Source organism: Fulmarus glacialis, unplaced genomic scaffold, assembly GCF_000690835.1.
Source record: "Fulmarus glacialis isolate BGI_N327 unplaced genomic scaffold, ASM69083v1 scaffold17287, whole genome shotgun sequence".
In the NCBI taxonomy this organism is placed as follows: domain Eukaryota; kingdom Metazoa; phylum Chordata; class Aves; order Procellariiformes; family Procellariidae; genus Fulmarus; species Fulmarus glacialis.
The window spans coordinates 29,922-43,523 of NW_009222772.1; the positions used below are offsets into that span (position 1 = coordinate 29,922).

The 13,602-nt window shown below is 43.2% G+C and overlaps 1 protein-coding gene across 1 annotated transcript; it reads right to left on the minus strand.

Moving 5' to 3' along the window:
• Nucleotides 1-317: 317 nt before the first annotated feature.
• LOC104079519 (desmoglein-2-like) lies at nt 318-13,508 on the minus strand (the record flags this gene model as incomplete). The annotated part of the gene is given in 12 exon segments (XM_009581581.1): nt 318-1,340; nt 3,445-3,705; nt 3,708-3,773; nt 4,830-4,954; nt 5,981-6,211; nt 7,497-7,724; nt 8,383-8,525; nt 9,394-9,653; nt 10,648-10,833; nt 10,987-11,121; nt 11,974-12,134; nt 13,364-13,508. Coding segments are annotated over 12 exon segments (2,964 nt in total), but the record flags the coding sequence as incomplete, so codon positions are not given.
• Between the last annotated feature and the right edge of the window lie 94 nt (nt 13,509-13,602).

Sequence of the window (13,602 nt, forward strand, 5' to 3'; positions counted from 1 at the left end):
CTAACTGCATAGTTGTGGTTATGTAGTATTATTACACTAACTGAATAATAAAAAGCAATTGCAAAAATAGCAAACAAGGAAAAAAAAAATTTCCCACATCTTTCCACTTCAAAAGCATCGCTGCCAATGTTGCCTAGTAACAACAGCAGATTTCCTTACTAGCTTCTTGGTCGTAATCCTTACTTATACAAACTACCGCAAGTGGAGTCCATGTCATTCTGAAAGCTCCAGCGAATTCGGGTCTCAAGAAAAAGCCCGAGGCGAGACGCACACTGACCCAAGGGTGCCGGACGCTGCCAGCCCTGCAAGAGGCCAGGCTACGAGCGAGTGTACTGCACCGTGCTGTATTTGGTGACCCTGGAAGACTTGCTCAGCGTGGCGCTGGCAGGAGGCGGCCCCTCTAAGTTGGAGCCCGCCTGGTTAAGCAGAGAGTCTGTGATCAACACGTGCTCTTGCCTTCCCGAGCCGGCACCCGCCGCCTGTTCGGCTCTGCTCTGCATCCCCGAGGTCGTCACCGCCCTTTCGTTCACCACCACGCCGCGCCCCTCTGCCAAAGCGGGGAAGCTGAGCGAGCCCTGCTCTGCAGCGGGCACAAGCACCCTCTCCCGCTCCCTCACCACGACGTACTGGGAGTCGGGGAGATCCTCAACCGTCAGGGCTCCTGGCCCGGCGCCCTCTGACTTCATCATTCTCTCCGTAACCACCACATTGCTTCCGTGCGGCAAGTGGGGGATTTCCACCATACCCTGCAAGCTCGACGCGGGTGCCAGCACTCTCTCTGTCACCACTACGTTCTCCTTAAACTGGGGGTCTAGAAAGACAGTGGCTGAGCAGACAGGAGCCCCCGCAGAGTAGGATGTTTCCGTCACCGTGAAATTGGTCTCCGTGTGGGCCGTGGGAAGCGGCCGGGCGTCGTGCTGCCCAGAGCGGGTTGCAAAGGTTGTTTCCGTGACCACCTCCTCGGACACGGTCTCTTCTCCTGCGCCACTGCCCATGTGTGCCGGGGGGCCAGGCTGGAAGCGGCTGCCCGAGGCAAAGGCTTGTTCCGAGCTGGAAGCGTTTTGCTGATCTAAGAACCACGACTTTGCGTCATTAAGACCAAAACCTGATTCATTCCTGGAGCTACTGTCTTTCATGTTGATGTGTCTACCTATGCATATTTCTGCTAGAGTCTTAAATTTGTCTCCCAAATCATCAAGGAAGTGGTCATCAAGATCACCCTCAATAAAGCTGCAGCAGCCGACGGAGCCATGGGGGGAGCCTGACTCTCCTTGGGAATAAACTAGGAGACAGTCATTTGCAGCTTGGGCTTCATCTTCATCCGCAAAAGAGACAGCTTTCTACAGAGAGAAAACAAAAGCCAGCAAAAGTTCATTGATGTCAGCTCTAAACTTAATAAATCTGAAAATCAGGAATGCTTCATCAAAAAGGTTAAAATAAGAAAATTTAACTGAACCCACAGAAACCGTCAACCAACCAAGGGCAGTAGCTAAAAGTGCTTTTTGCTTTTTTGAAGTTAGTCTAATTTGACAGTACACTTGATGAGAAGAAAAATCTAAAATTAGATTGAAAACCTTGGGTACTATCACCACCTGCTGCTGTTCCTACCAGGAACTGTGCCATTTGTGATACTGCTCCACCCTCACAAACATATTGCCTTTATTTTGGTTAAGTGAATGAACTTCACCTGTAACTAGGTGTTTGTGGGAGAGTGCCAAAACTATGCCTAACATTTAAACATATGTTTAATGAGTACATGCTGACATGTCATCACCTGCCATGGCCCTTTTCACTAGCATAGCCTGCAGGATCACACCCAAGGAGCCCAACAGCAAACAAATCACAAAGTTAAATGGCTTGATAAGTATGGGAACATAGTCCAGCATATAAATTTTTAGGCTCTATGCAGGCCACTTTGCAACAAGGAGGGCTCATGGGTTCTGACTATAGCGATTCCAGGGCCAGCTCAGTCTGAAAGCAGTGTCTGCAATGGAGCTGCTGCCAGTGCTAGCACAAATATCCGTGTACATGCTTGCACCAGCTCCAGTTTCATGAGTGAAGACAGACAAATCCTCTGGGCCAAAAAAAAACTTTACCTAATACGGTTGCTGGCTTGTACTCAGAACCACTTTTCTACCACATTTGAAGTTCTGGAGTGCATATTAGCTCAGGCATCTGTTTAATGTGGTATATATCCAGACCCAAATTGACTCTGTATGTTTATCTGCGCTTGATCCTGGAAGTAGGCACATTACCTGAGGTGCTTCTACAAAAATCAGCACACATCTGAAACTATTTGATTTGGTAACTTGTCTGATGTTTGGTTTTTTTTTTTTTCCTTTCCTGTAATCTGAGATATTTTAGCCTCCCAGAAGTTGTAAACGTTACTCCAGTATGACCTTTACGAAGCCCTCCTGCAGGACTTCAGCAGGCAGCTATGCTTAAAGTATGTCTTAATATTAGGAAGCGCAAAGAGCGGAAGGAAAGCAGAATTGCTACTGTTGCATCTGTTCACCCAGAAGACCAGTAGCTAGAGCACTCAGGAGACATACAAGTGTCTTAAGCTCAAATCCTGCCCTGGCCTGAGGTGGTGACTCAACGCTGCACAGCTGCTCCTCTGCAGAACCCCACCATCAGCCAGCTGTAGGGTGTGAAGATGTTTTATTTGTACAGGTGATGGAAAATCCGTACACTCCCTGGCATACGGAAGTGAAACTTCCACTATAAGGAGCTCACCAGCCTAAGGACTAATGATGTGCATCATGCAAAGAGGAATAGCTGCAATGAGTAGGAATAGCCTACTGGTCAATGGTTAGGTCATCAAAAAACAAAAGTCAGAAATGGGGATTGCAACATGTGCCTCATACACTTCTGATGAACGGCCCTTTACCCAGGCTGTTGGGCAAAGAGACAAGTCCAGCACCACTTACTTCATCAGCTACTTTGAAAATGCAGACCCACCCTCTACTGTTTGACATCTATGGCTTATCTTTCAAAAACCTGCTCCATTATAAAGTTTGTAGCTGTGACTCATGATGAGTCATAGGTACCTCCCTACAGGCCACTTTAATGTGCTTAAGTCCCTGAGATTTATATCACGTAGTCTTTCTCATGGCTTCTCCCCGGGCAAGGGGTTCCTTGGTCATTGCTGAATATTCTGGATCCCATTCCCAAGTACCTCCCTTGAGAGAAGGGTCTCGTTGTGGGAGACCTCGTAAGCACCCAGTACTACACGACTGAGCATTGTCATGCTCTAAGTCCCACATGTGAGCCTAATACAAAAATCCTTAATGCCCCCAACTCCACATGCACACAACATGTGTGTTGTATCAGGGCTGTTTATATACACATATCTACTCATCTGTGTTTGTAATAACATGAACAGCATTTCACAACGCTAAGTGTAAATATAAAAATACTGTTATTCGCGGGTCATATGCTTACGTCATTGAAGTAGTCTCTTAAAAATTCTTCATTCATGGCTCCTGCTGCTCCCACCGTGATTCCTCCTGCACCCACCACTGTCTTGCCTTCTACACCTGCCATGCCTTCAGCCCCTCCAGCTGCCATGGCTCCATATTCAGCACCAGAAAGGAGATGTCTTTGCTCTTCCCATCTTTCCTTGGTAATAGTAGTGTTGTGATGCTCTCTTACATGAGAGACAGAGCTGCCTCCTCCTGCTGCAGTTTCCTCTCCGCTCATTCCTATGCTGCTCCGCTGGTCGCTCCTCTCGAGTTCCCCAGTGCAGTGGGTGGGATGAGGCTTAGCACTGGCTACATAAATAACACAAATTAGGATGTGACATGAAAGCCGCGCTGTCTCGCACATGGAACTCACCAAACCAGCAGCGGGGCTGGGTGGGACCTGGGAGGGTGCCGTCTTATGACTTGTTTGAATTCGCACTTGTACATGTTGCTGCAAAGAGTAAAGGGCCTCCTGAAATAGGGTGCAGCTTCCACAACCGTGGAGGATCATGGAAATGTTTCTGTAGTTCATTGTTTTCTTGAAACTCAAAGGGTTGGAAGTTAAAGTGGGGGAAAAAAAAAACCCACCAAAAAAAGGCTTGGAAAACTCCAGGGAGGTCAGCTGTTCCACGACAGACTCTGCCCAGCCTTCCCCAGACACAAAGTGGGGGAGCATGCACTGCCTGCTGCCTCTGTGGTACTGGCCTGGCCCCTTCTTCTTTTCTAGCAGTTTGGCTTCCCTGTTAATTGTCTTTTATCAAGAATTCGGTGTGAGCATTGGCCCTACATCAAAGTCTTTTACCTTACTTCTGTTTGTTGTTGTGCAGAAGCATGCCAGTGTCATGCCCTTTTTTTTTTTTGAAAACTGGGTTTTATAGCATAACAAGAAAGGGAAAACTTCTCTTGGCATTCACTGTTCCCTCTGCAGATTTGCACCTTTTAAAATGCAACCTGAAACTTTAAACTAGAAGCTAAGCTTTATAACCCATTCTTTTCCTGCTTTACCATGCTCCCAAAGGGCCGCAGAACATTCCAGGCTTGCAAATGCAAATGCTTCAATCTTTACAGCACCAGTGCTTTTCCCACACTCCTATCACCTGCTCGGATACCATCAACATTTGCTTGATTGCTTCTCTTTTACTTGGGATTTAAACACCACGGCTGATGCTTCTAGAGCTGCTGGTGGAAGTCATCTTCCAGATATCCTTCACTGAGCCTCACAGGGTTAATTTTAATTAATGTTCATGTGCGGTTAAAATCTGCTGTACAGCCCTGAAACATCAGCCCATAATGTGGAAGAGATGCCAAGTGCCAAACTGAACACTTGGACAGAAATCAAAGAGAAATGCTATTAGGGATACATGCCTTCTCCTCGGGAGCTGCCCCTTCGCTGTTCCACTGACGCAACATCGCTTCGCTGTAGTCCGGTATCGCAGCAAATCCTTTCGCTCCTGAGCCGCAGGGACACAGCAGCAGTAACAGTGGAATAACTATGGGGAAATAGAAATTTGCCATTAACTATTTGATGATTAGGGTCAAAGCATGCTAACAGCCAGTACCGAAGTTTGGCCAGCTCTCATACTGAAATGTATCTTTAGTAAGCTAGCTATCAGTATGAGGGCTGATAAAAGACTGAAGACACGTTCCCAAATATTCAAGGTATTTCCTAGAAACATATGCCAGGATAGCTTCCTGGAGAGTGAACTGGCAACCTGTCAGGGCCTCAACCCTGCAGATGACCGCGCATGCATATAGCTATATTTCTATCGAAGATCTCATATACCAAAACCAAGGCCTAAATATCACTGTACAACGTCAGCATTTCTAACTCCTGTTCTTTTACTACTAGGTAACGACATGGCGTCACGTAAATTCCACCTCACCACTGCTGTGACACGTCTAGAGCATTGCCTGGGGAACTCAAAACAATCCAGTTTCAGGAGCAGAGCGTATTCGTGTGGCATGAACTTTGTTTTGCCACAGCTATATTGCTACTAGTACAAGCAATAAACTATTGCTGTTTTAAATGCAGCACTGGTACACATGGCAATACCCTGACTACAAGCATTCTTCTCTTATTTTTGAGCTGTTACTTTGTCTTCCCAAAGAACAACATCATGTGCTGCTCAGAGCAAGGCACCAGACCCGAGTCTGCAGTGAAGGAGAAGAGAGTGGAGAGAGCACTGTGGTTTGAGTGGGAAGAGTCAGGGTTCACACGGGGAGGTGCGGGAAACACCAAAACGATTCCTTACTGCTTCCCCACCTGTTATTTACAGCGCCATAAACAAATATTAAAGTTGTACACACTAATTTTAAAATGCACAGCCTGAAATCCTTTGAGGGTGAAATGCTGATGTTACCAAAATTAGTTGGGCATTTGCCATGACTTCACACAGACTAGGAGTTTACACAGAGTATATCAAGATGATAAAACCTGTGAGCCAGACTGTTTCTTTCCTGATGCCTTGCAGACCATATTTACAGTGCTTCTGAGATAATATGAAACAATTACTTACGCAGCAAAAGTAAAAACGCCAAGACGATTAGTGCAACCGCTCCTGGTCCCAGGCCCACTGACTTAGCGCCAATAACTTTCTCTTTGCATACGCCGTCGTCCGCACACTTACAAACAGTCAGTTGCAGAGACTGCGCTTGAGCACAGCTGAACCCTTGGAAATCCTGTATTAGGATGGGAACTTCAGTTCTGCCCGGCTTCAGGTTTTGTGGTACCAGCTGTATGCTGGTGCCTGAGGCAGAAAGGGGGGTTAAAGAAAAAGAAAAGACAAACAAGAAATGAGTGGAGAGAAAGTTGACTCCTGTAAACTAAGGGAAACAAAACCTTCATAGCCCCCTAACAAGCCCCCTCCAGTTAAGTTCAGCCAATGCAATGGAATTAAGTTTAATTAGCTGCTGCTACAGCGTATGTGCTCTTATTTTTATCAAATAATTCATGCTGGTAACAAAGCAGCCATGCTCACTTGCAGTCTCAGGTAACTGCGAAGAGTTTCACACCAGCAGAGACTTATTATGGAAGACAGCCCAACTGCTTATATAGTGTTAACCTTCACGTCATCTGGATAGCCAAAGGCTGAATTCACAAAAAAACCAGCTTCAATCTTTAGGAGATTAACCTGTTGTAGGCCACAGGCAGAGACCAGGGAGCCAGCATGCCACCTGCTCCTGTGGCGTGTCACATCAGGGACACAACTAGGGAAGAGATGCCCAGATAATGTTCCCAGCTGCAGAACACCACCCTATCTGGAAAAGCTGTGACCCCTACAATTACTGCTAGTCTGGCTGCAAGTGGGGTGAGGAAAAGTAGTAAGATTCCTTCTTGGTCCTAAACCTGGCCATAGGATGACTCTGCTGATTGCTTTGCTATGTTATGCTGTAGGATTAAGGAGGACAGAATAACGAGTCTGGGAAGAAAAAGTGTTTTCTGGTGCCTTCAATCTACCCGAAGCATTTCCTTCAAGCATTTCCTAGGCTTATATGAATGGAAGTGTAAGAAGAACATGTTCATCTCATTTTGAAATACCCATTATTTACGATTTATGACTTATTTTGTTCCTACTGTGCTAGACAATCTTAGATTACATTGTATTTCCCCTTTTCAAGGCCCACTATGCAGACAGATTTATTTGTTTATACGTTAGAGCAACTGCAGCTATTAACACAACCATATCTCCAAGCTCAATTTTAACAAAAAGCATCCTTGATCACTGCATGCTTTTTGTGGGAAGATGGGAATGGCTTGATGCCAGCACTACCCATGACATCCTGGTCACCACACATGGGTCATCAAGCTAGGCAAAGATGGTCCAACTGAGGGAAGGCGACAAACCCCAGAAGACATGACTTGCTTTTATAGCCATTAGAGAGAAGGGAGCAGAACGCGAGTGATGTGTCTTCATGCCTGACTCCATATATTTTTTGGTCTGGATCAGCCAAACTGTCAGTTTGACTGGAATTAACAAATTACAACACTAGGACTCCAAAGAACTGGAAGTAATTAAAAATATATTTTCTTACCATTTCTGGATGCAATTATCCATTTTTTTGCTGTCCCTTCTGGCTTATCAATGACAGTAAAGCTGAAGGGATCACTGTTTGGGTAACCATCCAAATCATTAGCTGTAACATCAACTAATTTTGCATCTGAACACACAGTCTGCACAGGGTTCACAATAACTGGGCAGTTATCATTCTCATCTTTAACTTGAATAATGACTGTGCCGGTGGCTGTTTTCTTAGGAAAATCTAAGATTTTAAAATATGAAAAATTAAATTGATTTGAAAAGTGCAAAAATTTCATCTTAAAATAGTTTTTCTAAAACACAAACATTTCTGAAATAAGTTGAAAGAGCTCTCTCCCTGGAGATTATGGGAGCAATATTTCATTCCTAATGTTTAATAAACATATTGACAAAGTTCTTCTGAAGGCAAGTTGTTTTACTATTTTGACTTAAAACCCCTCCCACGTACTTCCTGTGTATGGTTACACAATAACATGCTGATTATAATAAAATTTTAATTAGATATGCAAGAAGTTCAGGCAGTCTTTCTTGTTTAGCATTCAAGAAAACTCAGGACTCTGAAGTCCGTTGATTAGCATACTGAGAAACTGGCAATTTCCACCTTGACAAGGGATGTTCCTACCAGACTTGGTCTTTGCAAAACTTTTATAAAAAGTTCACCTCCATCTAGTCAAAGAAGAGAAACGGGCACCTCAGGAATCCATTCCAAGGTTCACCCTAGTTCAATGAGTTGCCCTCTCTCCTCCAAGAGAGCCTATGGGAAACTGCACCTAACTTTTAGGCAGTTAAACATAGGGAGGTTAAACCAACTATAGTTATAGAAAGGCAAACTAAACCCTGAACAAACCAATTAGTGTGAAAACAAAACCCTCTCAACTTACCAGTAGTTACACCCAATACGGTGATAGTGTAGGTACCATTTACTACATGAGATGATTCGTAATCCAGTTCTTTGGCAAGTTGGATTTCACCTGTGACTGAGTCTATTGTGATCCAGTTTGCTGTATCTCTTCCTTTCATGTATCTGATTCAAATTGCATATAAGATATAATGAGGAAAACAACCATCAGCGGAAAAAGCGGCTTGACATTATGTTTACTCTTCGTTTAAAGCAGAGACCAAATCCCTAGGTCTGAGGTCTGACGCTCCTGCCACTGGAATTGGTTTCAACTATGAACCTAAGATTGTAAACCTACCCTGAATGTTGAAACCTGCTTTTCCCTCTAGAGCCAGGATTTCGTTGTGGAGGCATTATAAAAAGTAGATGCAGGGAGCGAGACCGGAGCAGGAGAGGGAGCTGCGCTGCTGGTCATCGTCCTCTTCCCCTCCACCCCTGCTCCCAGCAAAAGCTGAGCAGCAGCCACCCGGGAGAGACTCTGTTGCAGGCGGGGGGGAGAGGGGTCCACCGCTGGGTATGCACCTCTGCTGGTCTGCACCATTTGTAAAAGCCATGGTGGTGGATCAACACCATTTTAGCTGAAGAGCTATGATTCAAAATCCAAACACACACACGCAGGCTTATTTACTTTACACCCTTTCTGTCCAATTGCTACATGTTTCTCTATATTTTCTTACTAATGTTTCTGCAGACGATGAAGTCAGGCAAGTAAATCCACTCCCAAAAGTACACAGGCATGACAAACAGTGTGCAAGCACGGACAATTTCAGCACATACATTCATGTCTCACCATGTACGACCAAACAAGTCGGATTTTCAAGTCAGCTATTTTCTGCATAATAGAATATTGAAGATGATGATGTTGTTTCAGGTATGAATTATGCGTAGGAGAAAATGATTGCCTCTGAAATTATTTCAGTTCAATATACACATTTTTACAGTAAGATGCAATTTCTGACATACTCAGTTATGATGGTTATAAAAAGATTCTTACGTAATGCGCTCTGCTATTTTTCCAGTGTCTTCATCATAGGCTTGATACTGTCCAATAACCTGTCTTATCTGCAGTTTCTCACTTGCTTCAATAATTTTTGTGCCACCGGGGAATACAAGGCCTTCCCGCACATTAATCACATTAATTTTGATTGGGATTGTTTGTGCTTTATAACTGTGTTTAATTGACTTGTGGAACTCTGCTTTGTTTGTAACAACAATGCCCAAGTTTAGGCTTTGCATTTTTTCATAATCCAGTTCCTAGAGCAATTAAAAAAAAAAAAAAATCACTCAGAATTTCCCAGAATCTGGTATCTAGACAACATTCATACATTTAATATTTAAATAATACTATTTAAATAATACTGTAGCATCCTTATTTAAATAATAAGGATGCTACAGTGCAAAGAAGAACTGTTGGTTAACGTGTTACTCTCAATACATAATGCTTCAACTCTTTAAAAGTACATAAGGAAGATTACTCTTCTTATTTTTAATGGATGGCATCATAGGTATGTCTTTATATTATTGAATTTAAACTAATTTAAGGTAGATGCAATGAGTCCTACCTATATATTCTGTCTTTATTTTCAGTGAATCACTGCTCACTATTACTTGGCTCTTCCAATTTTTTTTTTTAAAAACCAATTCATTTACTTAATAATGCTTATCAATTTTTTTAAATTATCAGTTTTCAGATAAGGAAACCAGAGCAGAAAAAAGAAAAGAAAAAAGTACTTAGGGCACTACGCATCTTCAGTTCTTGTGGACTGAAGGGGAGTGAAATTCATAAAACAGAAATTTCAATTTATGGAAAATATTTTCATAATTTCAATGTATGGAAATTCATAAAATAGTCTGTAGCCCATGGCTCATGGAGTAGGTGTTGTCTGCAACGTTATCTATGGCCATGCGGAATAAAGAAATTTAAACTGAGACCAGCAAGGAGAGCAAAAATATGGGAAAGTTCACAGCGTACATGTTCGCACTGTTGCCCAACAACAAGGAAAGTTTGGGGACTCCTGCCCCACTAGATATATTTGAGATCACACAGAATGTAAATGGTAAACCTGGACAAAATTATTATTTTGCACGGAATTACTGAATAGACCAACAAAGAATATGCCAAAGGAGGACTGTCCGCCATGTAAATTTACAGTTTACATACTGACGGAATATAAATAATTTTAATGTCAACTTAAAGGGAATAAATTATTCTAATATTTAAAGAAGACTCTCTAAAGAATATACTAACCTTCACAAGTGTCAAAATTCCTTCATTTGTTTGGTTATCTGTTACTATATGAAAAAAGCCACCTTCATTACCAGAAATAAATGAAAAGTTTGCCAGCCAGTTATCAGAAAACTCTTCATCTTTGTCAAATACTTTTATTCGCAGAATTTCCACATTTGCTCTGTTTTCTTCAACGCTTCCTTCAAACTGCAATTGAAAAACACCCTTCTTTAAGAAGATGTCATGATTTAGCTCATGTAAGCAGTGCAAGAAAGTGTTAATACCAGTGCAACCTCGTATTAAGCAATGGGATACTGGCAGGTGTAGGAACATGCCAAATATTGTGATAAATGTACTTACTGCACGACTCTCAACCACAGGCAGATTGTCATTGACATCCAAAATCTTGATTTCTAAAGAACATGTTGCAGCATTCCCACCTAATTCACCACCACGGTCTTTTGCTTCCACCATCAAAGAATAGCTACTTTGTGTCTGCCACGATAAGAAAAACGTGTTTAAACCAGGCCAAAAATTCTTCCGTTGCTGTATTATCTCTATTAAATTTTGGTAATCCCTCCTGTGGCCAATTACAACTCCTCTTCTCTCTAGCTAGTAGTAAATCTCACACACAACTACCTTGACAGGCTCTGCTGGAGTGGAACTGAGGCTTCGAAAAGGATTTGGGACTTTTGCATCTCCCCCACAAAGAGTTAGACTGTACCTACATGGCAAATGAAAAAATTTCAGTGGCCACAAACAGGGACAGGACCAGTGATACCTGCATGTCAGGACAGGGCTAGAGGCAGAGGTGTTGCTTTCAGCCGCAGAGCTAACATCCAGATCACCATCTGCTGGTCAGTGAAAATTCATGCAAGCACAAATAAAGCTGCTGGTAGTATGTGGCTTTCAATGCTGTTTCATAGCAGCACCCATCCTAACCCACCCTTGGACCGTGATTTGCATAGCAGGCTACAAAAATCTAAATGCAGTCAGCAGCTTTGCAGATGGTGATCTGGGTTGTCTTCGCCACATGCTCTCCAGCACGGAGAAATGACCCCTTGCTTCACGTAACTGCTGCCCTGGCTGCACGGGAGGGACAGAACGCAACAGCCATCGGGTAGTGCTGTGCTGGAGAGGTGACGGGGGAATACCACCTTGATCCCGTCACCACCGCCTCCCCACCCAGTCCCTGAAAAACATGCATCAGCCAGACAAGGCTTTAATCCTAAGGGAGGTGAAGGAAGGTAAGAGGGCCAGCTCTCCGACCCGGCAGGCGGAGCTGAAGGTGACACCACAGGCATCAGAAGACTGCCGTTAACAGATTAAAAACGGGAGGGTTTTTACCTCTCTGTCAAGGTTTATTTTTGCTACTCGAACCTCGCCAGTATCCTTATCCATACTGAAAGCAGCGCCAGGGCTTTGGGAAATGATCCTGAAAGCAATTTTGGAATTTAGGTTATTTGGTTCATCTGCATCTGTTGCATTTATCCTCATTACAATTGTACCTAGAAAAAACCAAACAAAATACAGTATGTTTACACTACCATGCACTGCCAAGTATTTTTACTGTAATGTCACAGATTAAGAGACCGTTGTCAGATGCACTGCACAATTTTCTGATGCTCTTGCCTTTATTTATTTAACGAATAGAGCTGAAGAAGAGTTCCTAAGATAATACATGTTAACAGTATATCCTCTAGCAAACAAAACGATTGTATCCACACATGTGTAACTCACAGAATTCAATGCACCAGAATCACAGAACAGGTTAAATTCTCTCAAAAATTCTGACAGAAAACTGTAGATATCATACAGAGAAGAAAGAAAAAGTTTTTGAACAACAAGCTGCCATTTCCCTCACACATTATTCTAAAGGGAGCACTATTAACTCCTCTACCTGAACGTTACCAAAACAATTGCTCTGTATTTATGCCCTCCAACAGCTTCACTCAAAACACATAGTGGTCCCCGTGGTGCAATCCCCTTATACCTCATGGCACAGGATTTTGTGCTCTGGGAAAGGCTGTACCTCAGCACCCAGTGCCTGAGTTTGAACATTAGCTGGAATTCAGGCAAAGAAGCAATTACCATATGGCTGCTACCGACCTGAAAGACAGCTGAGGGAACTCAATACCTCACCCAAGTGGATGTTCAATAATATGTTTCTTCAGATTATCGTGTCATTGAAAGGGACACAATGTCAGCTATTTATTAAGTTGTTTTACTCCAGCTTTTCTTATCGTCTGGGAAATAATCTGTTGCTCTTATGTTTACTGACACCAACAGGAAAACTGCCACTAACTTGTTCTTTGAGGGTTAGGTCACGGCCGTATGCGCTTAACAGTGAAGTACGTCTCCAGCCCATCGATAAAGCAGGGCTCTTCATGAGCATGGCAGAGTGGAGTCTCTGCCAAACAGGCTGGGATTGCTCGGCCAGAAGGTAGACTGCATTTCCCCTGCAACTCCTGCTGAAAAAAATGTTAGCTTTGACACCAAACCAAAGATGCCGTAAGAGGAAGTATTGTTCTCTGTTGCCTTTATGTGGACGCTTTCCCATCATCACACCACAGCTTAGCCCTGAATAAAAACTTGCATTCACACGTGGATAACCTGGCCTACACAAGCAAGAGAATGCAACCTTGTTACGGCAGATATGCTGCTGCAGAGTACATTCACTTGTGCCCTTGCATGTGTTGGGAAAAGCTAAATGAAAAAATTTTTAAAATAATGTTACCTGTTTCGCTTAATTCTTCAACTGAACCAACAAAAACTTCGTGTGAAAACACTGGAAAATTGTCATTTATATCCACGATTTTAATTGGGAGGTCTATTGGCTCTTCCAGTTTTGCTCCAGTCTTATCTAGCGCGTGACCTCTGAGCTGAAGTTACACAGACAGAAACAATAAGCAAATACAATGAGTGACTGTAATATATATAAATATATATGCAAAATACAAATATATAGAAATATAT